This window comes from Antedon mediterranea, chromosome 9, assembly GCF_964355755.1.
Source record: "Antedon mediterranea chromosome 9, ecAntMedi1.1, whole genome shotgun sequence".
In the NCBI taxonomy this organism is placed as follows: Eukaryota; Metazoa; Echinodermata; class Crinoidea; order Comatulida; family Antedonidae; genus Antedon; species Antedon mediterranea.
Window position 1 is genome coordinate 5,233,445 of NC_092678.1, and position 25,784 is coordinate 5,259,228.

The 25,784-nt window shown below is 35.2% G+C and overlaps 4 protein-coding genes across 6 annotated transcripts; 2 read left to right on the plus strand and 2 right to left on the minus strand.

The window, feature by feature from the left end:
* Positions 1-348: 348 nt before the first annotated feature.
* On the plus strand, positions 349-3,997 carry LOC140058819 (protein UXT-like). 2 transcript variants are annotated; one of them, XM_072104562.1, is made up of 6 exons: positions 349-415; positions 799-911; positions 1,163-1,244; positions 1,346-1,416; positions 1,714-1,821; positions 2,377-3,989. In XM_072104562.1, exons 2-6 carry the CDS (start codon positions 808-810, stop codon positions 2,501-2,503), a joined length of 492 nt encoding a protein of 163 aa, XP_071960663.1. In that variant the 5' UTR covers positions 349-415; positions 799-807; the 3' UTR covers positions 2,504-3,989. The 2 variants fall into 2 exon arrangements, with proteins under 2 accessions (XP_071960663.1, XP_071960664.1); XM_072104563.1 differs by lacking the exons at positions 349-415; positions 799-911 and adding an exon at positions 431-721 and having other exon boundaries at positions 2,377-3,997.
* Positions 3,998-4,080: 83 nt separating this feature from the next.
* Positions 4,081-10,176, plus strand: LOC140059383 (calcium-activated chloride channel regulator 4-like). The gene is made up of 10 exons (XM_072105268.1): positions 4,081-4,299; positions 4,552-4,846; positions 5,039-5,322; positions 5,796-6,041; positions 6,388-6,615; positions 7,180-7,479; positions 7,621-7,842; positions 8,000-8,432; positions 8,664-8,882; positions 9,052-10,176. Exons 1-10 carry the CDS (start codon positions 4,135-4,137, stop codon positions 9,498-9,500), a joined length of 2,841 nt encoding a protein of 946 aa, XP_071961369.1. The 5' UTR covers positions 4,081-4,134; the 3' UTR covers positions 9,501-10,176.
* Positions 10,108-12,260, minus strand: LOC140058818 (uncharacterized). The gene is made up of 7 exons (XM_072104561.1): positions 12,193-12,260; positions 11,616-11,750; positions 11,237-11,371; positions 10,859-10,993; positions 10,495-10,632; positions 10,313-10,405; positions 10,108-10,193 (listed from the first exon to the last, which is right to left on the minus strand). The coding sequence occupies exons 1-6, from the start codon at positions 12,248-12,250 to the stop codon at positions 10,347-10,349; spliced, it is 660 nt and encodes a 219-aa protein (XP_071960662.1). The 5' UTR covers positions 12,251-12,260; the 3' UTR covers positions 10,108-10,193; positions 10,313-10,346.
* A 6,759-nt stretch (positions 12,261-19,019) lies between these two features.
* On the minus strand, positions 19,020-25,454 carry LOC140058820 (uncharacterized). Of its 2 annotated transcripts, XM_072104565.1 has the most exons (10): positions 25,346-25,453; positions 24,980-25,058; positions 24,397-24,435; positions 23,757-23,828; positions 23,388-23,519; positions 22,822-22,866; positions 21,846-21,884; positions 21,093-21,131; positions 20,655-20,725; positions 19,020-19,372 (listed from the first exon to the last, which is right to left on the minus strand). In XM_072104565.1, the coding sequence occupies exons 2-9, from the start codon at positions 25,035-25,037 to the stop codon at positions 20,676-20,678; spliced, it is 474 nt and encodes a 157-aa protein (XP_071960666.1). In that variant the 5' UTR covers positions 25,038-25,058; positions 25,346-25,453; the 3' UTR covers positions 19,020-19,372; positions 20,655-20,675. The 2 variants fall into 2 exon arrangements, with proteins under 2 accessions (XP_071960666.1, XP_071960667.1); XM_072104566.1 differs by lacking the exon at positions 21,846-21,884 and having other exon boundaries at positions 25,346-25,454.
* Between the last annotated feature and the right edge of the window lie 330 nt (positions 25,455-25,784).

Here is a 25,784-nt window from a genome sequence, read left to right on the forward strand (position 1 = left end):
TATTTAGTTTGTAATTAAAATAAAACTGAAGTTATTTGCACACTCATGTCATTCAATTCATATCGTTTCTTTTTAGTGTGCATCACTATCATATGAGATTAGATACTTTTTTCAAATCTCTTTATCACAAAATTCACATTAAATAAGTAATTTAGATACCCAATACGTATAAAGTTGATCCCACAATACTCAGAAACGAATGCTGCCTCTCCTGAATGCACTCTCAATCCGTTTTACTTAAACAAAATCCAATCTGTAGTTTTTAAATTATTTTTAAAGAGAAAATAGTATTCATAGCTGTATTTATTTTATGTCGAAACTGGCGTCCCATATTATTTGAAAGTGCGCCCCCAAGTTACAAAGATGAAAGGGGAATTTCCCTTTCACCCTCGTGTGACGACGAAGTAAACAATCGGTAAGATTAATTTATTGTAATTTGTCAATAATACCATAATTTAAGTACAGTCAATTATGAACAACTTCTTTGCCACAATATCCGCGTATTATTGTTTGATACTCCTTCTCGTTAAACTAGGCTCTACTGCAGCGAGCCGAAATAACATTCAGTTTCTAGAGGCTAGGCCCTCAAAAGTCAATAATAGGAATATAGACCTGGCACGATGATGCATGTGTGCCTGGCTATTTACGGTTTTGATACTACAGCAGGCCTAAATTTGGCAGACACTGTCGTAATGTGTGTGTTTCAGCAGCCTACACAAAGGTATGCTACAGTAAGACTTTGCATATTCGGACATAACATAAGCATAAGATTTTATAGAATTCACTTTTAAAATGTAGGAATAATCAATGATGGCAGATGAGGGCGATGCGTCGTCAGCAATGCCAGCAGTGTCACAGAAAGTTTTTGAGTACGAACACTTTGTGAATGAAGTGTTGAGGAAAGATCTACAGTAAGTAACTGTAATAATGGATTGGTTGACATTTTGGAATTTGGGAGAGGCGATAGATAGTTTTTTTTAGGTTTACGACGATGTTGAAAACATGTAGACTTTATTGCATTTTTAACATTTGTATTTTAAATGTGTGAAATATCATTATGCTTCTACCTCGAGCGGTTTTTGAAATAAATAAATATAGATTCTTAACTTATTCAAGAATTATGTTCTATGTAATTATTAAATCGTTTTTCAACAATTCACAGAAAAGTATTGGAAAATAGGGAAGGCCTGTTTACTCAAGTAGCCCAGTATCTACAACTGAAGACGGTCATTGAAAAAATCAAGGTAAATTCAAACCAAAAAGAAGCTGCAAGTTGTACATTTTATATCGGTACTAAAAGGAGGTATTTTAACAACAATTCAGTCCTTATTCTGTTTTTTTTCAGGACAATGTGTCTGATTCTGACTTAAAAACCCAGGTGGATTTAGGATGCAATTTTTATGTTCAAGCTAAAGTGTAAGTTTTTTTTCTGTGTCAATTATTATTTTTGTACAATTTTCATGTTCAATATTGGGCTAAAACTGTACCCTTACACTCAACGCACCAGCCACTCTATAGACCTAATAATATAGAATGTTATGAAATGGAATGTGCATTGTACGCCATACTATTTCTCCTAACCTCTGTATCTACAGTTCCATGATACAGCACCACATGTTTATCTTATGTGATGCTGTATCACGGAATTTGCCTATGGTACTAAATAATGCTATCATAGTATACACTGTGTAATGTGTATATTGTTAACTACAGACCTGATGCTTCAAAGATCTTTGTTAATGTTGGGTTTGGATTCTTTGTGGAGTTCACTCATCAAGAAGCATTGACATTTATTGAGGAAAAAGTTAACCAACTTAACAAGTAAGCCAATATTGAGTAATCACCATCAGTAGGCCTACCATAACCCTGGGTATATTCTAGAAGGTTCCTGGATATGTTATAGAAGGTCCCTGGATATGTTATAGAAGGTCCCTGGATATGTTATAGAAGGTTCCTGGATATGTTATAGAAGGTTCCTGGATATATTATAGAAGGTCCCTGGATATGTTATAGAAGGTCCCTGGATATGTTATAGAAGGTCCCTGGATATGTTATAGAAGGTCCCTTGATATAATTATTATAGAAGTTTCCTGAATATACCATATAAGCCCCTGGATATACTGTACCATATAAGCTCCCAGAAAAAGAAGTCCCCTCGATATACACCGCAGAAGGCAACTCGATATAATAATAATAATAACCACTACATATATTAAAACGGTGTGTTAGATATTTCAAACGAGGCCTTCTTATATCGAAACTAACCTACAGTTTGAAAGAAAAAATGTAAAAAAGTTTCTCGCATCCTATTCTCGTAGTAGATAGATACAAACACGTTGTAGTGCAATATCTGCACAAGGTAATTTTTCTCTTCAGAACATGTGACCAACTCACCAAAGACTCTGCGAAAATTAAAGCTAATATAAAACTGGTGTATGAAGCATTAAAGGAACTGCAACACATCACTGACAGAAAAGATGCCGAAAGAACTGTTGTGTTTTGAATACAGTCACTTTAAAATGTCCGAAATCAAAAAATAATTTATGTATTAAAATGTATGGTGACATGCATAAGGAAGTATTAGCATCTTAACTTTCAATGAAGATAAGAGGAAATAGACTGGGTCTTTGGACTCTTTTATCAATCCATCTTGGGCTTGGTTTTATTTATTTATTTATTTATTTGTCCATTTCTTTTATTGGTTCAACTGAGTTTCGATTGACATAACTTGGAGGTGTAATCTTGTTGGCATTTATCAATCATTTGTTAGACTTGTTTGTTCAAGATAGGCTCTGACCTGAGTGGGGATAATGATAGGTCTATATATAGTCATACCGTATGCGATAGTAGAGTCGGTGAATCTTACTAAACAGTTCTCCGTTTACGAAAACTTATGCTTTACTTTTATGCAATGACTGACTACGACAATTATTTAAGTGACGTAAGCGCGCCGTAAATAATTTGACAAATCACGACGCGATAAATCATACAAACTCTCGCTTGTGATTGATCAACTCGCTTGCGTTGTGTCACGTAGTACAATAAGAAGAATAAGAACATGTCCGTAAATGGAACAATTAACAATATTCATGCATTTAAAAATCCGCAAATCAAAATTTTTACAAAATTCAAAAAAATTCAAAAACTTTTATTGTCCAATATTCATAAAAAAATAAAAATTTGATGTTTGACATACTACTAAACACAATGAGCAGTTGAGATCCGTCGCTTGTGATTGGTCAAATTACTTTCTGTGCGTCACAGAGAGTGGGAACTATTATAATTATAGATTATGATTAACATTGTTGCGAAATGTAATCATGATGATTTCTATGTAAGTAAATAACGGCTCCATGTCATGTCAATATAGCATTTGTAGACTGGCGACAATAAAGTTTGTAAGCCTAACAAAAGATAAAAACACATTAGGCCTGGCAACCGAAAGTTATTACGTGATTCAATATTGACAAATCATATTTTTGAAGTTTTTGAAACTGATATTGCCCAAGAGAATACTGAAGTTTACTAACGAAAGTGTCGAAAATTAAGCTTGGTTCCCACTAAGACTTTGACCTATCCCACGCGCCCTGATTGGCCAAATGTCTTGCGTTGCTCTAACATCCTTGCGTTTCGTCCTAGTGGGAACCGAGCTTAAGCGATTTATTACAAATACTGTACTCAATATTTGTTGTTCTTATTGTACATTTAGATCCTAAAACCCGTGTCAAACATGACTACTATCTTAAAGATAGAATATTTAGCACTTATATCTGATATTTTTTACTAGGCCTATATCTGTTTGGGTGTGTTTGGACCAATCAATTCTATCGCCGCCTACACATCTGGCATTATCAGCCTGTTGGCGCAAAGTCCATGTTAAATTACAATTATAATGACGTACCATCAACATTCTTGTATCTAAGTGATTCTGTTTTATATATACACATGTTTCTTGTGACTGATTTAGTTCGGTGGTGTTTGTCATTGTGTAATCATTTACTTGAGATCTTAAGAAATTCTGCTTTTGTTAATTCTAAAGTTGTTACTGGTTTGATTGATATCTGACTTTAGCATTAACTTTCTAAAAAAGATCTCATAAATATTTGTTGAGATTTTATTCTACGTATTTCTAAAATGAAAGCGTTATTCGTGGTCGTCGTATTACTATCGTTGATCTGCACTGGTTGGTGCTCGTGGCAACGCAATCAGATAACGCTAAAGAACGGTAAATATCGGAACTTACTCGTGGCTATAAATAAAGATATTCCGGAAAATGATGAACTCATTGACGAAATCAAAGTAAGTCAAATAACTCTGTTTTTATTTAGAATTTCCGATAAAAGCAGTTAATTTGAAAATGGATTTTCCATGTTTTCTGGGAAAGTCCTGATGAATTTACTTACAACTATTAGCTTAGATATTATTTCAAGCGAGATAGGCCTACTGTTAGTTTAATTTAATTGGGTCATGTCAAAGTAAGTAAAGATAACTAAAACATATAAATAACCCGGAAAAGCTGAAGTTTATGTTTGTTAAATCTTGGTTATTTAGAGTGCATTCACCGGCGGGTCCAGCAAACTGTTTGAGGCAACTTATAACAGGACTTACTGGAAGACCATTACCATCTTGGTTCCCAAATCATGGACACCAAAACCAGAATATGAACCAGTGACGTCAGAAAGCTTTGATAGGGCGAACGTTATCATAGACAGTCCGAACCCTCGTTGGGATGACAACCCGTACACGCACCAGCTTGGTGGATGTGGCGAAGCAGGAGAGTACATCCATCTCACGCCAAATTATTTACTGGATAAACAACAAAGCGAGTTTATTTGGGGACCTGTAGGTGAGTGAGTCCAAAATAGATTTCAACCTCCACATACGTTACATAATAGAAACACTGTAACTAAACTGAAAGGAGGTGCAGGCGGGCAAAATAGTTTAAAGGACACGGACGGCAGCAACAAAAAAATGAAGAAAAACAAATATAAAATTCATTTTTAAAACTTCATTGTGTGTCAAAAATACATTTTTCCAGATAAGTTACTGGTTCATGAATGGGGTCATCTTAGATGGGGTCTCTTTGACGAGTACACCACAAGCGATGCGGGTTCTGCGGCGTTCTACGCAACGTCAGATCATGTTGTAGAAGCAACTCGATGTTCACTAGCTATCAAAGGAGAATATGTGAACATCTTCACATTGAAACAATGTTATCTTGACCCAGCTACTGGAGTGTACCAACCTGAATGTGTTTTCTTTCCAATCTTGGAGGGTCAAGTGGCAACGGCGTCTATAATGTATGGCCAATTCCTTGACTCGGTAAGTAGATAGACGTAAGCCTAACTATGCTACTGTTCTGCCTTTAAGTTGCCTCCCATATATATATATATATAAGTTGTTGGACCATTATGATAAAACTAAACGTACGTAATTTCATTCCAAATCGTGGTTTTCCACTAGAGACACAAGCGAGTTGACCAATGACAAGCGACTTTATCGCTTGTGATTGGTCAATCACTTACATTGCGCTTACGTCATTGCGTTGCGTCCTAGTGAGAACCAAGCTTTACGTACGTTGCCGCTACGTCATTTCGTTGCGTCCTAGTGGAAACCAAGCTTTACGTACGTTGCCGCTACGTCATTGCGTTGCGTCCTAGTGAGAACCAAGCTTTACGTACGTTGCCGCTACGTCATTGCGTTGCGTCCTAGTGGAAACCAAGCATTACATTGCACTTACGTCATCGCTTGCTTCCCTAGTGGAACACTTAAAGCTTCTTTTTTCCTCCTTCTAGGTGAAAACTTTTTGTAACAGCGATCGATCAGATCCATTGACACTCCACGACGTTGAAGCTCCTCACAAACACAACATTATGTGTCAGAGTAAAAGCTGTTGGGATGTAATGCTAGAAACCGATGACTTTAAAAACAACAACAACCCACCGATTGCGGGCGATACAGATACTACGCCAAACTTCCGTATTGTCCAGCCTGGTGATAGAAGAATAGTGTTGGTCCTAGATACCTCTGGCAGTATGGGGGTAAGGCAATCAATGATTGTAATCAGCAACGCAACTAATATGACCAATCACAAGCGACAGCAGTCGGTGATCTGTGCTTGCTATTGGTCAAATCACCTGTTGTGCGTGTATATCATTCATTCATCTTTTTATTTTGGAATATCATGGTGACATAATATATCCATAGCAAAAGAGAGAAAAAAAATCTTAATCTAAGAGCTCATAGAACAAAACAAAAAAATAAATTATAAGTCAATTCCATTGTATGTGCATTCTTGACACATTAAGAACGTGGCGATTAATGGCCATGATCAAAGAATTACTACTTCCTCTTTTCCTACTTTGTATGACTTTGTTTAATCTGTAGGGCGATAACATAGAGATACTCCTGCAGGCATCAACGCACTATCTACGTTATACCGTTGATGAGGGTAGTTACGTAGGAATCGTTCACTTTGACGTCAAAGGCAACGTTTTGTCAGAGCTGGTGCTTATTACTAACGAGACATCATCACGTGACACCTTGGTAGCAGCATTACCAAAAGTAGCCTCTGGTGGAACTAGTATTGGATCTGGAGTGTTGATGGGAATTGATGTAAGTAGAAATGTGATAGTATTATGCTATTGAGCCCCGGTGACTAGACATCCTACAACATCACCCTCGCGTCAAAGATTAGGCTCATGCGCACTCTGGCCATCTCCATATTCTTGTACGCATGTGAGTCCTGGGCACTCACAACTGATCTACAGAGACGGATAAAAGCCCTAGAAATGAGATGCTATCGATCTTGAACATCTCATAAAAAGACCATGTCACGAATGAGAAAGTCAGCAACAGGATCAAGAGAGCAATTGGACCATACAAAGACCTGCTATCAATCGTAAAAAGCAGAAAGGACAGAGACCGATGGAGGAGGATTGTCCAAAAGTTAGCAGTGGTGCCTATCAGGCGTTAAGAGACGGAACTTAACTGACATCCTAATTATACATAATTTAGCCTATTTCTAAGAAGTTGCACTACGACGTAGCGCGAGCATAATTTAACGTCATCACTCCTCGTTCTGCGTGGAAGGTAAATCACTCCAATTCACGTTAGGCATTATGTATGCAGCCTACACATTATGTAATGTTTACGTTTTTGAATTGTGTTTTTTTATAGGTTCTGTCACGTGGTGGGGACAAGCCAGCAGGCGGCTACCTTCTAGTTATCAGTGACGGTGATAATACCAATTACCCTGGTATTCCTGACGTATTAGATGACATCGATACTGCTGGCGTCATCGTAGACACTATTGCGTTCACTGACGCTGCTGACAACGAGTTAAGAGACTTAAGCGACGCGTCAGGTGGCCTTGCGTTCTTTTTTGCGGGAGATGCGGACATATCGACGCTTAACAATGCGTTTTCGGCTACTATCACAACGCGACCTGACCTCAGCTCTCAGTCACTTCCTATAACGGTAAGTAGATCATGACAAAAACGATGATGATAATGGCAATGTTTATTCTTAACTCTTTCATTGTATGTACGCCGTTTGGAAAATGAATTTCCAACATATTTTAAGATGGACCAATAAATATTATCTTATTTCATGTTTCAGTTATACAGTGGGTCACAAACTGTACCACGCAATGGCAACGTCACAGTGTTGGTGTTCATCGACGCTGGAGTGGGACTGGACACTGTTTTTAGCTTTTCTTGGATTGGAGCTTTAATTGAAGTGGTGTTAGAAAAACCTGACGGAAGTTTGGTCGACGAGTCTCTATACAATATAGATACACAGACCAAGTTGATGACGATCAAGATTGGCGGTACAGCACCGGTATGTTACTAGTGATTCTAGTGAACACGCACTGCATTTGACATAGGACATGGTCGACTCATAGATTTATATCAATCACTTATGTAGGCATTTTTATATCTTTAGATCCTTGAAAACAAACATTTCTTAGCCATAATGTCTCTTCTATTTGTTATAGACTGGATATTGGAAAATTACGATCGCCAACGCCTTGAAGTCATCGCCGTCTCAAGTTGTCACCGTGAACGTGGAGTCCAAACAGTCTACTAACGAAGATCCAATAGAAGTATTAGCGCTAGTCAGTGACCCAACAGTCGACCTTAACAACGTCCCCGTCGTCATCATCTACGCTATCGTCACCAAGGGCTACCTACCCGTTCTCAACGTGCAGGTGGTAGCAGTCATTGAAGGCCCGGACGCCATTGAAGAAATATTACTTTTGGATAAAGGTGCTGAGCCAGACATAACGATAGACGACGGCGTCTACTCCGGCTATTTCTTTAGTTTCACTGACAACGGTCGTTATAGTATTGCAATAAAGGTTGAGAACTCGGCTAATACGGCAGTAGTTAGTAGAGCTAAAGCAACCGGATCATTACCAAAACGACCAGGTATTATCATTTATACGCATATTTTTTTTAAAAGCAACGTTAACAATTTAACGTAATTATTTGCATAATTTTATACGTAAAATATTAAATACTATGGTACGCCAGAAAGTTGGTATGACAAGCATTTTGTGCATTAAGTAAACTTTTTAATGAAATTATATGAATAATGTTTAAGCAATGGTCTTGAGTTGTATGAACCAGTATATAATATGATTTTAAATTCCATTGCAGATACTATAAATAAGGAATTACCCGCCTTTGAGCCTACAGGAATGTTTGTTCGAACAGCATCAGGGGGCGTCATTGAGGTCGAAGGTTATAGTAAACAGAATCAGGATAAACTATCACCTTCTAGAATACTTGACCTCCGCGTACTGCAGACGTCATACGCTGAACAAAGTGTCATTTTACAATGGACGGCTGTGGGTGACGATTTTGATAAGGGCACAGGTATGTTTAGTCATGTTTATGCAAGCCAGCAAATAAACAAGTATTAATATCAATCGATAGCCACGCCCATTATCTTCATTGGCTGGTAATGTCAATAGACTCTGTCCATTTTTCGATCGATCAAATTACTGCAGTAATAAAAACTAAACAACAAATGTGTTTTTTACAGCTTCAAAATATGAATTAATGGCGGCCGGTAATTACACAAAACTGTTTGAAGATTTTGAAAATGCTCTCTTGGTGACGAACAACGACTTACTACAGGGAAATTTGTCGGACATAAGTTCAGCTGGATTCACAGAAAAGATCACAATAAAAGTGCCAACTAAAGGAGAAAACGTGACCTACTTTTTTGCTATACGCGCTGCGGATGAGCGCGGTAACATGGGGGATGTTTCAAACATCGTATCAGCAAACATGGAGTATATTGCATCTATTCCAGAAGAGGAAAACAGTCACACAGCATTATGGGCCACTCTTGGTAGCATATTAGGCGTGGCTCTAATTGCTGGAATTATATTTGGAATGTTTTATCATAGAAAAATGAAGAAACAAACAAAAGTTGAAAAGGGGCTCGATGAAACTAGCGGAAAAGTTAATAACACGTATGAACCTTAGGAGTCATCATTTTCATACAAAATTGAATATAAAAATATTATAATCTAAGCTTGATTCACACTTAATTGGACGCAACGCAAGACGTAACCTACTGAGAGTTATTTGACCAATCACAAGCGATGAATCATCCGAACTGTCGCTTGTGATTGGTCAACTCACTTACGTTGCGCCTACGTCGGTGCGTTATGTCCAATTGAGTGGAATTAAAGCTTTTGATATATTTAGAAACGAAATCCGATGAGAATGAAAAAAGCAAACATAGCAGACAGTATGCATCGAAGAAACTTTTTGTCTTTTGCACATACGTTAACAAAATATAATGACGTCCCAAAGTCGCTTTCACAGAACTTTGATTTGATTTATTTCGTTCAACACAAGTCAAATGACATAAAATGGAACAGTAAAAAACGAAACCAATTGAGCCAAAGAAAGTTATTTATTGAAATGTTACGTTACAGTTAATGTACCGATTGTGATGACGTAATTAGATTGTCCACGCATGGAGATTGATCGTGTGTTCAAACTATTACATTCCTTATCACATTTTTATATCTAAAAACTACTAGAAAAATAAACAAAATATCTGTTGTTGCGTCACACATGTTACTTCATATAGCAGCATAAAGGGCTGCTCTTGTATTCACGGCCGTCGTTTCTAATATCTGTCTAAAAAAACAAGTGCCTTTACCAGTTCTGTAAATTAAATATATACAGTATAATATATACATAATTAGGCTACTATTGTCAATTTTTTCTAATTTTATATTTATTTTTGTTATTATTACAGTTTGTTTTGATTGGAGCCTACTTACTTTGACACATGACCTTTCACCTTTGACCTATCGTTTATTTGAGTTTGCTTAAAAGTCGTCGCAACAAATCCAATTCGCGCGTCTGCGATGATGCTAGAAAATAAACAAAACAATATAACAGAGACAACAACTTAAAGTTACGGTTGAAAGACGTTGTTCTGATAAAGCACACTACTACTTACTATCATCGCATTTGTTTCCAGTGTAGCCATCTTTACAGGAGCAAAACCAATAATTGTTTTTTTCTGTACATTCACCATTCCCACTGCATGAGTTCGTCTCGTATTCACAACGTCCTTTATAATCACGTTTTTCCAATTCTAGCGTAAACATATTTTTTAAAGACGTAAATGTATGATTAAAATGATTGTTTTTATGTTTTTTATTAATTAAAAAGAACAATCTTGCATAGGCCTACATTTGCGCTCAAACAAGTTTTGATCTTAATTAAAATTATTTCTTTCTTTATTTATTTCCATTCACAAAAACATAAACATAAATAATAATTACAAAACAAAAGAATCTTTAAAAAAAAAATAGTCTTACCGTTGCAGTTGTTTCCAGTGTAGCCATCGTTACAGGAGCAAAACCAATAATTGTTTTTTTCTGTACACTCCCCATTCCCACTGCATGAGTTCGTCTCGTATTCACAACGTCCTTTATAATCACGTTTTTCCAATTCTAGCGTAAATTAAAAAAATTTAAACAAATATTCTTTTAGAGACGTAAATGTATGATTAAAATGATTGTTTTATGTTTTTTATTGATTAAAAAGAACAATCTTGCATAGGCCTACATTTGCGCTCAAACAAGTTTTGATCTTAATTATAATTATTTCTTTCTTTATTTATTTCCATTCACAAAAACATAAACATAAATAATAATTACAAAACAAAAGAATCTTTTAAAAAAAAATAGTCTTACCGTTGCAGTTGTTTCCAGTGTAGCCATCGTTACAGGAGCAAAACCAATAATTGTTTTTTTCTGTACACTCCCCATTCCCACTGCATGAGTTCGTCTCGTATTCACAACGTCCTTTATAATCACGTTTTTCCAATTCTAGCGTAAATAAAAAAAATTTAAACAAATATTCTTTTAGAGACGTAAATGTATGATTAAAATGATTGTTTTATGTTTTTTATTGATTAAAAAGAACAATCTTGCATAGGCCTACATTTGCGCTCAAACAAGTTTTGATCTTAATTATAATTATTTCTTTCTTTATTTATTTCCATTCACAAAAACATAAACATAAATAATCATTACAAAACAAAAGAATGTTTAAAAAAAAAAATAGTCTTACCGTTGCAGTTGTTTCCAGTGTAGCCATCGTTACAGGAGCAAAACCAATAATTGTTTTTTTCTGTACACTCCCCATTCCCACTACATGAGTTCGTTTCGTATTCACAACGTCCTTTATAATCACGCGCTTCCAAACCTGTGGATCAAAATTGCTGTGATAACTAGCATACAAGCAACAAATCAGACATCTGTTTGTTTTCTAATTTCCGAATTGTTAGATTGAGTATATCGGTTAATCTATTTTTACCATAATGTTTGAGTCCATTTAAATTTGAATAAAGTTTTAGAAAGTTAGTTAATTTTACACGACTCGTGTAGCCCTCTTAAATCAAGTGGTAAGCGAACTGCAAATGATGTGACGAATCACAACGCGACGGATCATAATTCTGTCGCTTGTGATTTGGCCACTTTCTTGTATTCCATCCAAGTGGGAATCAAACTTTAAGAATGCTTTAAGCTGCATTAACACTTATCTTGTTGCATTTCGCACGGAACATAATTTAAAACAAAACGGGTTCGTGAAGCGGAGTGTGAGCACAAGAAGTGACGGTTCGTTTTTATTTTTAGTTTTAACTTACTAAATAATCCGGCAAATGCAGCAGAAACAAAAGTAAAGATGACGATTAAACGAATCATGTCGAGAAGGATGCGTTGAAAACGAAATCTGCAATTATGAAATATTTATAAAACAAATATATTGATTTTAATTGTTTGCATTGTTATGACATATAACAATGTAGTGTATCCAACTTATAGGTACATTTAATGCCCCCCCCCCCCCATGTTTAATGTCTAGGCCAATGTTTCCAACAGGAGGAGGCCTCTAAATATTCTTTTAATGTCAGTTTCTATCAATGCGTTCGGCTCATTGCATACCCGTTTTGTATAAAATACGTTTTCCGTTCATTATGATTTAGATTAAACTTATAGAAATATTTTTGTAAAAGAAATACTGTATATATATTCTGTTGATACAAATAAATGCTACGTAGTACCGCGAATAATAATAATAAAATATTAAATAATTTTGTATATTATTTAGAATAACTTGAAGATACCGTCTTTAAGTTATCCTAAATAATAAAATGAATGATTTTAAAATAGTTCAGAAAGTACAACATAGTTTCTCTCAAGATAAATAATGCTGATATTTTAAAGTATTTGAGTACAAAATCTTACCTGTATTAGATGATGGTAAAGAGCATGTATTGTATGTAGCTTCTTCAGTCAAATGATGTCCAGTACTGGCCGTAGGCCTACTGAGCGTCTTAAATCCGGTCTTAAAGAAGCTCAAATTGTAACACTTACTTAAAGTCTTAAGCTCACCCATTTTAATGCTAATGTTATTCCCGTATTTGTATTGTTTACCAGTGAAGTACTATTCGTTATATAGTAGATTAGTAGCATCAGAGTATTTACTTATTAAAGGCACAAAAGAAGGTCGATTGTTTTTATCTTATTTTCATTTTGTGCGACCTCGTTGAGATTTTGTCTTTTGAAATTGAATTCAAGTATAAAAGGGGAATGTCGAACAACAAGTTTGAGCATTTCATGTAATAAGGTCCCATTCATACATGATTTAGCGAGGACATTTCATGTAATAAGGTCCTAATTCATACATGATTTAGCGAGGACATTTCATGTAATAAGGTCCTATTCATATATGATTTGACGAGGACATTTCATGTAATAAGGTCCCATTCATACATGATTTAGCGAGGGCATTTCATGTAATAAGGTCCCATTCATATATGATTTGACGAGGACATTTCATGTAATAAGGTCCCATTCATACATGATTTAGCGAGGGCATTTCATGTAATAAGGTCCTATTCATACATGATTTAGCGAGGGCATTTCATGTAATAAGGTCCCATTTATACATGATTTAGCGAGGACATTTCATGTAATAAGGTCCTATTCATACATGATTTAGCGAGGACATTTCATGTAATAAGGTCCTATTCATACATGATTTAGCGAGGACATTTCGTGTAATAAGGTCCCATTCATACATGATTTAGCGAGGGCATTTCATGTAATAAGGTCCCATTCATATATGATTTGACGAGGACATTTCATGTAATAAGGTCCCATTCATACATGATTTAGCGAGGGCATTTCATGTAATAAGGTCCTATTCATACATGATTTAGCGAGGACATTTCATGTAATAAGGTCCCATTCATACATGATTTATCGAGGGCATTTCGTGTAATAAGGTCCCATTCATACATGATTTAGCGAGGACATTTCATGTAATAAGGTCCTATTCATACATGATTTAGCGAGGACATTTCATGTAATAAGGTCCCATTCATACATGATTTATCGAGGGCATTTCGTGTAATAAGGTCCCATTCATACATGATTTGGCGAGGACATTTCATGTAATAAGGTCCTATTCATATATGATTTAGCGAGGACATTTCATGTAATAAGGTCCCATTCATACATGATTTAGCGAGGGCATTTCATGTAATAAGGTCCCATTCATACATGATTTAGCGAGGGCATTTCATGTAATAAGGTCCTATTCATACATGATTTAGCGAGGACATTTCATGTAATAAGGTCCTATTCATACATGATTTAGCGAGGGCATTTCGTGTAATAAGGTCCCATTCATACATGATTTGGCAAGAGCATATCATGTAAAAAGCTCCCATTCATACATGATTTAGGGAAGGCATTTCATGTAATATAGGTCCTATTCATACATGATTTAGCGAGGACATTTCATGTAATAAGGTCCCATTCATACATGATTTAGCGAGGACATTTCATGTAATAAGGTCCTATTCATACATGATTTAGCGAGGGCATTTCGTGTAATAAGGTCCCATTCATACATGATTTGGCAAGAGCATATTATGTAAAAAGCTCCCATTCATACATGATTTAGCGAGGGCATTTCATGTAATAAGGTCCTATTCATACATGATTTAGCGAGGACATTTCATGTAATAAGGTCCTATTCATACATGATTTAGCGAGGACATTTCATGTAATAAGGTCCCATTCATACATGATTTTGCGAGGACATTTCATGTAATAAGGTCCTATTCATACATGATTTGGTGAGAGCATTTCATGTAATAAGGTCCCATTCATACATGATTTAGCGAGGGCATTTCATGTAAAAAGGTCCCATTCATACATGATTTAGCGAGGACATTTCATGTAATAAGGTCCTATTCATATATGATTTAGCGAGGGCATTTCATGTAATAAGGTCCTATTCATACATGATTTAGCGAGGGCATTTCATGTAATAAGGTCCTATTCATACATGATTTGGCGAGAGCATTTCATGTAATAAGGTCCCATTCATACATGATTTAGCGAGGGCATTTCATGTAATAAGGTCCTATTCATACATGATTTAGCGAGGACATTTCATGTAATAAGGTCCTAATTCATACATGATTTAGCGAGGGCATTTCATGTAATAAGGTCCCATTCATACATGATTTAGCGAGGACATTTCATGTAATAAGGTCCTATTCATACATGATTTGGCGAGAGCATTTCATGTAATAAGGTCCCATTCATACATGATTTAGCGAGGGCATTTCATGTAATAAGGTCCTATTCATACATGATTTAGCGAGGGCATTTCATGTAATAAGGTCCCATTCATACATGATTTAGCGAGGACATTTCATGTAATAAGGTCCTATTCATACATGATTTAGCGAGGACATTTCATGTAATAAGGTCCCATTCATACATGATTTAGCGAGGACATTTCGTGTAATAAGGTCCCATTCATACATGATTTGGCGAGAGCATTTCATGTAATAAGGTCCTATTCATACACGATTTGGCGAGAGCATTTCATGTAATAAGGTCCCATTCATACATGATTTAGCGAGGGCATTTCATGTAATAAGGTCCTATTCATACATGATTTAGCGAGGACATTTCATGTAATAAGGTCCCATTCATACATGATTTAGCGAGGGCATTTCATGTAATAAGGTCCTATTCATACATGATTTAGCGAGGGCATTTCATGTAATAAGGTCCTATTCATACATGATTTAGCGAGGGCATTTCATGTAATAAGGTCCCATTCATACATGATTTAGCGAGGGCATTTCATGTAATAAGGTCCCATTCATACATGATTTAGCGAGGGCATTTCATGTAATAAGGTCCCATTCATACATGATTTAGCGAGGGCATTTCATGTAATAAGGTCCCATTCATACATGATTTAGCGAGGGCATTTCATGTAATAAGGTCCCATTCATACATGATTTAGCGAGGACATTTCATGTAATAAGGTCCCAATCATACATGATTTAGCGAGGGCATTTCATGTAATAAGGTCCCATTCATACATGATTTAGCGAGGGCATTTCATGTAATAAGGTCCCATTCATACATGATTTGGCGAGAGCATTTCATGTAATAAGGTCCCATTCATACATGATTTGGCGAGAGCATTTCATGTAATAAGGTCCCATTCATACATGATTTAGCGAGGACATTTCATGTAATAAGGTCCTATTCATACATGATTTGGCGAGAGCATTTCATGTAATAAGGTCCCATTCATACATGATTTAGCGAGGGCATTTCATGTAATAAGGTCCTATTCATACATGATTTAGCGAGGACATTTCATGTAATAAGGTCCTAATTCATACATGATTTAGCGAGGGCATTTCATGTAATAAGGTCCCATTCATACATGATTTAGCGAGGGCATTTCATGTAATAAGGTCCTATTCATACATGATTTAGCGAGGGCATTTCATGTAATAAGGTCCCATTCATACATGATTTAGCGAGGACATTTCATGTAATAAGGTCCTATTCATACATGATTTAGCGAGGACATTTCATGTAATAAGGTCCCATTCATACATGATTTAGCGAGGACATTTCGTGTAATAAGGTCCCATTCATACATGATTTGGCGAGAGCATTTCATGTAATAAGGTCCTATTCATACACGATTTGGCGAGAGCATTTCATGTAATAAGGTCCCATTCATACATGATTTAGCGAGGGCATTTCATGTAATAAGGTCCTATTCATACATGATTTAGCGAGGACATTTCATGTAATAAGGTCCCATTCATACATGATTTAGCGAGGGCATTTCATGTAATAAGGTCCTATTCATACATGATTTAGCGAGGGCATTTCATGTAATAAGGTCCTATTCATACATGATTTAGCGAGGGCATTTCATGTAATAAGGTCCCATTCATACATGATTTAGCGAGGGCATTTCATGTAATAAGGTCCCATTCATACATGATTTAGCGAGGGCATTTCATGTAATAAGGTCCCATTCATACATGATTTAGCGAGGGCATTTCATGTAATAAGGTCCCATTCATACATGATTTAACGAGGGCATTTCATGTAATAAGGTCCTATTCATACATGATTTAGCGAGGACATTTCATGTAATAAGGTCCCATTCATACATGATTTAGCGAGGGCATTTCATGTAATAAGGTCCCATTCATACATGATTTAGCGAGGGCATTTCATGTAATAAGGTCCCATTCATACATGATTTGGCGAGAGCATTTCATGTAATAAGGTCCCATTCATACATGATTTGGCGAGAGCATTTCATGTAATAAGGTCCCATTCATATATGATTTAGCGAGGACATTTCATGTAATAAGGTCCTATTCATATATGATTTAGCGAGGGCATTTCATGTAATAAGGTCCCATTCATACATGATTTAGCGAGGGCATTTCATGTAATAAGGTCCTATTCATATATGATTTAGCGAGGGCATTTCATGTAATAAGGTCCCATTCATACATGATTTAGCGAGGGCATTTCATGTAATAAGGTCCCATTCATACATGATTTAGCGAGGGCATTTCATGTAATAAGGTCCCATTCATACATGATTTAGCGAGGGCATTTCATGTAATAAGGTCCCATTCATACATGATTTAGCGAGGGCATTTCATGTAATAAGGTCCCATTCATACATGATTTGGCGAGAGCATTTCATGTAATAAGGTCCCATTCATACATGATTTGGCGAGAGCATTTCATGTAATAAGGTCCCATTCATATATGATTAAGCGAGGACATTTCATGTAATAAGGTCCCATTCATACATGATTTAGCGAGGGCATTTCATGTAATAAGGTCCCATTCATACATGATTTAGCGAGGACATTTCATGTAATATAGGTCCTATTCATATATGATTTAGCGAGGGCATTTCATGTAATAAGGTCCTATTCATATATGATTTAGCGAGGGCATTTCATGTAATAAGGTCCCATTCATACATGATTTAGCGAGGGCATTTCATGTAATAAGGTCCCATTCATACATGATTTGGCGAGGGCATTTCATGTAATAAGGTCCCATTCATACATGATTTAGGGAAGGCATTTCATGTAATAAGGTCCCATTCATACATGATTTGGCGAGAGCATTTCATGTAATAAGGTCCCATTCATACATGATTTAGCGAGGGCATTTCATGTAATAAGGTCCTATTCATACATGATTTAGCGAGGACATTTCGTGTAATAAGGTCCTATTCATACATGATTTAGCAAGAGCATATCATGTAAAAAGCTCCCATTCATACATGATTTAGCGAGGGCATTTCATGTAATAAGGTCCTATTCATACATGATTTAGCGAGGACATTTCATGTAATAAGGTCCCATTCATACATGATTTAGCGAGGACATTTCATGTAATAAGGTCCCATTCATACATGATTTGGCGAGAGCATTTCATGTAATAAGGTCCTATTCATACATGATTTAGCGAGGACATTTCATGTAATAAGGTCCCATTCATACATGATTTGGCGAGGGCATTTCGTGTAATAAGGCCCTTCTGTATTAATATGATTTTTGATGAAAATAATATTTCACACTTCCATTCAAATGATTTCATGATTATTGACGATACGACGATACCATTGCTCATACTAATCATAACGTCATTTGATTGGACGTATGACATTTTATATTTATCAATGGCAGCATAAATATGGATATCCTATAGTTTTTTAGAATAAAACACCTTTCTAATTTTCTTTTTTTTTAAATGCACGTTTATCCACTTATCGTTGATCGTTATCGTACTCCTAACGACCAAAACAACAAAAAAATCATTTTCTGAAGCACACATATTCAGGATTGTATTAAAACGATAAACTTATTATTTATATATGTATTATATCTTGATCTGGCCAGCTGCAAAACTGATTCCTCTGCGTTAATTTGGTTGCTGTTTAGATATTAGTTAGGATATGATTGTTTACCATGGCTTCTCGTGTGTGCAATGTTTGCAAAGGCGCTATAAACGTGTTTAGTATTAGGAGCTATAGACGTGTTTAGTATTATATAATTACATAAAAAACTAAAAAAACACAAACAAGGACACATTTTGATTACCAATATTTTAATGATTACAACTTAACATCCACCAATGAAAATAATGATTTATTTATTCTTTATTTAAGCAGTTACTATAAATTAGAGCTTATTACATAACAGTTTGTACGCATTGTGTGCTAGCTGCGACAGTTGACTATGCTATGTTGTTTGCCGTTTGTAAACATATGTATTTCTCAATTATAATTATTATGGCATGATAATATTTATACTGTATGATAAAGAACATTCATTAGCATTATAGAGCTCGTATTTTATAACTCCCTTTATATTAGGGCTATTTTGTATTATATTGACTACGCTACTTGTAATGGTAATGATGAGGCAACGCTATGGCCATATGCTGTAAAAAAAAATAAAAAAGAAAATTATGAAGGAAAACAAGCAGGTCTTAGACTCTGTCTACACTATCAAACTAGTTGACAAAAAAAAGTGTGATGGGCCCAAATATGGTAGTGATATGCCCAAATATGGTAATAATATGCCCAAATATGGTAGTGATGTACCAAAATATGGTAATGACATGCCCAGATATGGTAGTGATATGCCTATGGTAGTAATAATGATCACATCTCCATATGTCATCGTCTCCATATATGGGCACATCACATGTGTTTGTCACATAAAGTTTGATAGTGTAGACAAAGCTTTAGAGGGATGTGTGTGTATTTCATATAACCGTAATCTAATGTTTCATCCTAGAACTATTATATAGAACTTATAACACAAGAATCTCCTGTTCTTCAATTTGCATTCAAAACACAGTATCGGAAGTACAGGGTTAAAAGGTCAAACTGGGCGACGCCATTTCACAGCATGGAGCAGCGCCCCCTCCAAACTAGGAAGTCAATTACTCTACCCCCTAGAGTATTAGCAGAACCCCTCTATGATTTTGACTTTCTAATTTGATGCGGGCGCCCTACTCCTCAGTCAATTACTCTATCCCCCCTAGAGCATTAGCAGAACCCCTCTATGATTTTGACTTTCTAATTTGATGCGGGCGCCCTACTCCTCAGTCAATTACTCTACCCCCTAGAGTATTAGCAGAACCCCTCTATGATTTTGACTTTCTAATTTGATGCGGGCGCCCTACTCCTCAGTCAATTACTCTATCCCCCCCCCCCCCCTAGAGCATTAGCAGATCCCCTCTATGATTTTGACTTTCTAATTTGATGCGGGCGCCCTACTCCATGGCTCACAATGGCGCCACCCATAGCTCTATTCTATCCCACAATGCCTTTCGAAATTGTTACGCGCATCGGACGAACAGGAGATTCTTGTGTTATAAGTTCTTTGCTATTATATAGGATTATCATCTATGCTGCCTTTGATGAAAATAATATTTCCACACGTCCAATCAAATGACGTCATTATTAGTAAGAGCAATAATATCGTGACAATACACGAACGAATTTATTGTTTTTGTTGATCATCATTTGATTAGATTAAGAAAAATTGTATTTATCAAATACAGCATAAATGATTATCCTATAGGCCTAGTTCTAGAACGAAAACTGTTCTAATTTCTTTGGTTTTATGAAAATGTATGTTTATATATGTATCGTCGATCGTTATCGCCCTAGTGTGAATGGGCCTTAAACCTTGTTTGGCAATATAATAATTACCTTTTTAGATTATAATTTCTTTTAGTAGTTTTCTTCTTCCAAAAGTTCCCTTAACTTCTGTACCAACCCTCCTATAAAGAGACAAAGTAATCATTAGCCTGCCTACTAAAGCTGTTGAAATACATTATCAGCCGATCAGCACGATGACTGCGATTGTCATGATTTTTTGTTTTGTTTTTTTATGGGGCGGGTGAGTGTACGAGCCACACGTTATGTTATACGTTTGTGCTCGTTGGGTTGCATTATTGGTTTCAGGGGATGAACCCAAATAAACACAAGTGTGCCATGATAGCCACACTAGCCTCATTATTAATGCAACCTTTTTGAAAACAAAATAAATATAGCAATAATAATAAAAATAATTATAATAATATCAAATGATTATGAGGATTTAGATTTAAAAAAAATAGAAATTGCGATCCACTCGAAAATACATACCATAGCTTTTCTTGGCTTCATTAAATACTACCCTCTTTTCTACAAAAGGAAACACACAAAAAATTAATTACACAGTGATGTGGTCATATTAATGAGCTATAATGTTGGTTAGTTATTGATATTTATGGGCAACAGTGCTTTAGGAAGAACAAGCCACGTGTTATTAATTTATTTTCAACTGTGAAACTTTTTAAAAATTATTTTAGTGATTTACACAAAAATAACAAATAACTAAATAATTATTAATATTTATAATTAAATTTATACGTTCATAACTCAACAATGTAATTAGTGTTATTTACTATTTAAAATTTTAACAATAAAGAGATATGTAACAACATTTAAAATGTAACCGTTTAGATTGAAGTAGAAATAATAAATAAGAAGAGTCAAAGTAATCATTAGCCTGCCTACTAAAGCTGTTCAAATACATTATCAGCCGATTTTCACGATGACTGCGATTGTAATGATTTTTTTTTATGTGGCGCGGTTGAGTGTACGAGCCACACGTTATGTTATACGTTTGTGCTCGTTGGGTTGCATTATTGGTTTCAGGCGATAAACCCAAATAAACACAAGTGTGCCATGATAGCCACACTAGCCTCATTATTAATGCAACCTTTTTGAAAACAAAATAAATATTTTAACCTAATAGTAGAAATAATAATAAATATAATTATAATAATATCAAATGATTATGAGGATTTAGATTTTAAAAAAAATAGAAATTGCGATCCACTCGAAAATACATACCATTGCCTTTCTTGGCTTCATTAAATACTACCCTCTTTTCTACAAAAGGAAACACACACAAAATTAATTACACAGTGATGTGGTCATATTAATGAGCTATAATGTTGGTTAGTTATTGATATTTATGGGCAACAGTGCTTTAGGAAGAACAAGCCACGTGTTATTAATTTATTTTCAACTGTGAAACTTTTTAAAAATTATTTTAGCGATTTACACAAAAAATAACAAATAACTAAATAATTATTAATATTTATAATTAAATTTATATGTTCATAACTCAACAATGTAATTAGTGTTATTTACTATTTTAAATGTTAACAATAAAGAGATATGTAACAACATTTAAAATGTAACAGAAGCGAATCCAGGATTTTAAAATAGTTTAGATTGAAGTAGAAATAATGAATAAGAAGAGACGAAGTAATCATTAGCGAATACGTCATCGCTTGTGATTGGTCAATTCACTTGCGTTGCGTTACGTCCTTGTGTTGCCGCGCTAGTGGGAACCACGCTTAACCAATGACAAGCGAAGTTATAGACAGTTAGCAATCACAAGCGAATAAGCCATCGCTTGTGATTGGTCAATTCACTTGCGTTGCGTTACGTCCTTGCGTTGCGTCGCTAGTGGGAACCACGCTTTAAGCTGCTCAAATACATTATCAGCCGATTTTCACGATGACTGCGATTGTAATGATTTTTTGTTTTGTTTTTTATTTGGCGCGGTTTAGTGTATGAGTCACACGTTATGTTATACGTTTGTGCTCGTTGGATTGCATTATTGGTTTCAGGCGATAAACCCAAATAAACATGATAGCCACACTAGCCTCATTATTAATGCAACCTTTTTGAAAACAAAATAAATATTTTAACCTAATAGTAGAAATAATAATAAAAATAATTATAATAATATAAAATGATTATGAGGATTTAGATTTTAAAAAAAAATAGAAATTGCGATCCACTCGAAAATACATACCATTGCCTTTCTTGGCTTCCTCAAATACTACCCCCTGATTCTTTTCTACAAAAGAAAACACACAAAAAACATTAATTAATGACACAGCGATGTGGCTATCAATGAGCTATATGTTGGCTAGTTATTGATATCTATGGGCTGCCAACAGTGAGCTATATGTTGGCTAGTTATTGGTATCTATGGGCGGCCAACAGTGCTTTAGGAAGAATGAGCCACGTGTTATTCATTTATTTTCAACTCTGAAACGTTTTTTTTAAATTATTTTAGTGATTTACACACAAAAATAACAAATAACTAAATAATTATTAATATATATAATTAACTTTATACGTTCATGACTCAACAGTGTAATTAGTATTATTATTATTTTACATTATGACAATAAAGAGAGATATGTAACAACATTTAAAATCAAAATGTAATGCGAAAAACAGGGGCGAATCCAGGATTTTTAAATAGTTTTAGAGTGAAGTAAAAGTAATAATAAATAAGGTGGTTAAGATTTGATTGATGGGTTAGTGAAATTTCCTGATTCATGTTGATCATGTAGATAAAGCTGTACTTACTCGCAGTCTGTGTATTACAAGTTGGTCCCGTGTAACCATTAGTACATTGACATAGCCAGATATTTCTCAAAAGGCTGAAGACCTCACAGTCGCCGTTGCCATTGCAACTGTCGTAAAAAGTCATACAATCGACTTTTTGGGGGAAAAAATAACTTAGTAGCAATAAGGATTAATATAATATAATAATGATAACATTTTGTTCTCTGTAGTCGTTACAAAAAAGAAACAAAGAAAATGATGAAATAAAGTTTTAGGCTGAGCCAGTTATGTGGGACATGATACACTGAACACAAAGAGTGGCAAACTCAACGAGCGCACACACAGATATTGTTAACAACTTATTAAAATAAAGTTAATTGCGATACATACTATAGTTTAGGCTGGCCTTCTTAGACAGTGTTTCTTTTTTGCCCTGGGTTTCTTCTATCTGTCTTTCTTCCTCTAAAAAAAAAACAATTGATCACAAAACGACGTACCATAGATTAGAATGCGTTCATTTATTTTCAATAAGGTTTATCGCAAATACTAGCGTACGTGGCTGATGTTGATTTGGCACTCGTAGCGACGTTTGCTCCCACCCTTCCTCAGCCATGACGTCCCTCGCGAAATCAAGCTATTTGCGATAAACCTTATGCAATAGGCATACATTTACACAAGAAATAATATATGTACGTATCTAAGAACAAGTATTAGCAATTTTCTATGACATTTAATAAAATCATTTAACCAAAAGTACTGTAAATACATTTTTTACACTAGTTTTGTTTATTTAGAAACAGTGACAAGATAGGATCGATCGCAATTTCATAGAGTACTTCATCACAAAGAGGCGTTCAAATCCGCCACTGGAATCGAAAGAAAAAAGATGAAAACACGCGAAAAGAAAAGAAAAATATATGCAACAATAACCTAGTAGGCCTACATTTGAACACCTTGTGCGATACAATTTTTAATTAATAATAACCTAGAATTAACTGCAGATGAAAACAGAAAAATACTTATAAAATACCTTCGAATTCCAGTAGTTCTTTTAGCTCTCTTACGTCCTCTATAATAAAAAAAAAGCAAAAAGAACAAACAATTACTAGAAAATGAGCGGAACATGTCAAAATACAGAGCGACAGAGGGCGTGCTATTTAAAATTTCATCTCATATTGAAACATTTTTAGATATTTTAATATTAAATAAGCTTTTGTAAATTCACCCATATATCAATTGTCCTTAACATGTTCTGTAAGTATATACAGTACATATTAACGCCCACAAGTTCAGGACGATAACTAATTGTTTGAAGCATCGTGCAAATAACGCAAGATAGGCATTCAATACCGCACTTGACATGTTATTTTGGCAAGTAAATAACCACAGTATTTAATCAACCCCACGTGGGGAATACAAATCTACTGGATGATTTAAGTTGGGTGATGGATCTTTAAATAATAAATACTGTAAATATATGGTGTTTGGGAGGGGAAAGTGGGGGAGGGGGAGCGGTTGAACCTAGCCCCCGGCGTACATTATTCGATACAGCTTCGATGTTACGTCGTCCAGCAATTAAAAAAGACCGTAATAATTAATAAGTAAATACTCACCAAATAGACTTGCAAACGCTATTGACATGAGGGTTGCAAATATCAGTGCTCGATACATGGTAATTGAGTTCAGGGCTTTCTGTCAAAATAAGTCCAGGTATAAATATTTTAAAGTTTCAATAAACATTTATTTAAGATGGTCATTACAAACAATATATAACAAACAATGACAAATTATACACATTTTATTTGGACACCAGCAATCTAAATGCGATAATCTATATTATCTTTTCGACGATTCAGAGTAATTTAGAAATAGTTTGGCATATTGTAGGCATACAGAAGCTGGCAGCAATCACCCCCATAGTGGGATATACCACCACATTGAGGCATGAGATGGGTGTGTACCTAGGCTGCATAACTTACCTTATTCTTGAGTTGTAGTAATATGTAACTAACTTCCTTCTAACTGGCAACTAATACGCTACCTACTGTTTATATACACAAGAACGTGTCACGCACCGTGGGCTGGGTTTCAAACTTAATGACTTCTTTTTTGTCCGTTAATCCTTCTTTGTTCAGTTTAATAATATAAAATATTTCTTATATTGTTTGAAGGTTTGTATGGTGAGAATAATAAATACTGTATATCGAACAAAAAAGCATTCCGTACACACCGTATGCCTAATGGCTGTTTTGCTAAGTATCGCTATTTTTTACTATTATTCAATGTCAGTGGCACATTGTATCGATATAAAAGGCCAAAAAAACATAAGACAGCGTGTCTCCTGCGATTTTGTCTTTTTATTCAACTACTATTAATACTATATTATATATAACAAATTAGGTAACGAACGCAGCACCA

Bases quoted from the DNA above. Each gene is read 5' to 3' on its own strand.
- LOC140058820 (XM_072104565.1), bottom strand. From the start codon at position 25,037: ATGTATCGAGCACTGATATTTGCAACCCTCATGTCAATAGCGTTTGCA. The intron at 24,436-24,979 runs GTGAGTATTTAC...TTTTTATTATAG, and splicing joins AGCGTTTGCAAGTCTATTTG to AGGACGTAAGAGAGCTAAAA. The intron at 23,829-24,396 runs GTATTTTATAAG...TTTTTTTTTTAG, and splicing joins AGAACTACTGGAATTCGAAG to AGGAAGAAAGACAGATAGAA.
- LOC140058818 (XM_072104561.1), bottom strand. From the start codon at position 12,250: ATGATTCGTTTAATCGTCATCTTTACTTTTGTTTCTGCTGCATTTGCC. The intron at 11,751-12,192 runs GTAAGTTAAAAC...TTTGATCCACAG, and splicing joins TGCATTTGCCGGATTATTTA to GTTTGGAAGCGCGTGATTAT. The intron at 10,994-11,236 runs GTAAGACTATTT...AATTTACGCTAG, and splicing joins CACTGGAAACAACTGCAACG to AATTGGAAAAACGTGATTAT.
- LOC140059383 (XM_072105268.1), top strand. From the start codon at position 4,135: ATGAAAGCGTTATTCGTGGTCGTCGTATTACTATCGTTGATCTGCACT. The intron at 6,616-7,179 runs GTAAGTAGAAAT...GTTTTTTTATAG, and splicing joins GAGTGTTGATGGGAATTGAT to GTTCTGTCACGTGGTGGGGA. The intron at 7,843-7,999 runs GTATGTTACTAG...TATTTGTTATAG, and splicing joins AGATTGGCGGTACAGCACCG to ACTGGATATTGGAAAATTAC.
- LOC140058819 (XM_072104562.1), top strand. From the start codon at position 808: ATGATGGCAGATGAGGGCGATGCGTCGTCAGCAATGCCAGCAGTGTCA. The intron at 912-1,162 runs GTAAGTAACTGT...AACAATTCACAG, and splicing joins GTGTTGAGGAAAGATCTACA to AAAAGTATTGGAAAATAGGG. The intron at 1,417-1,713 runs GTAAGTTTTTTT...TGTTAACTACAG, and splicing joins TTTTATGTTCAAGCTAAAGT to ACCTGATGCTTCAAAGATCT.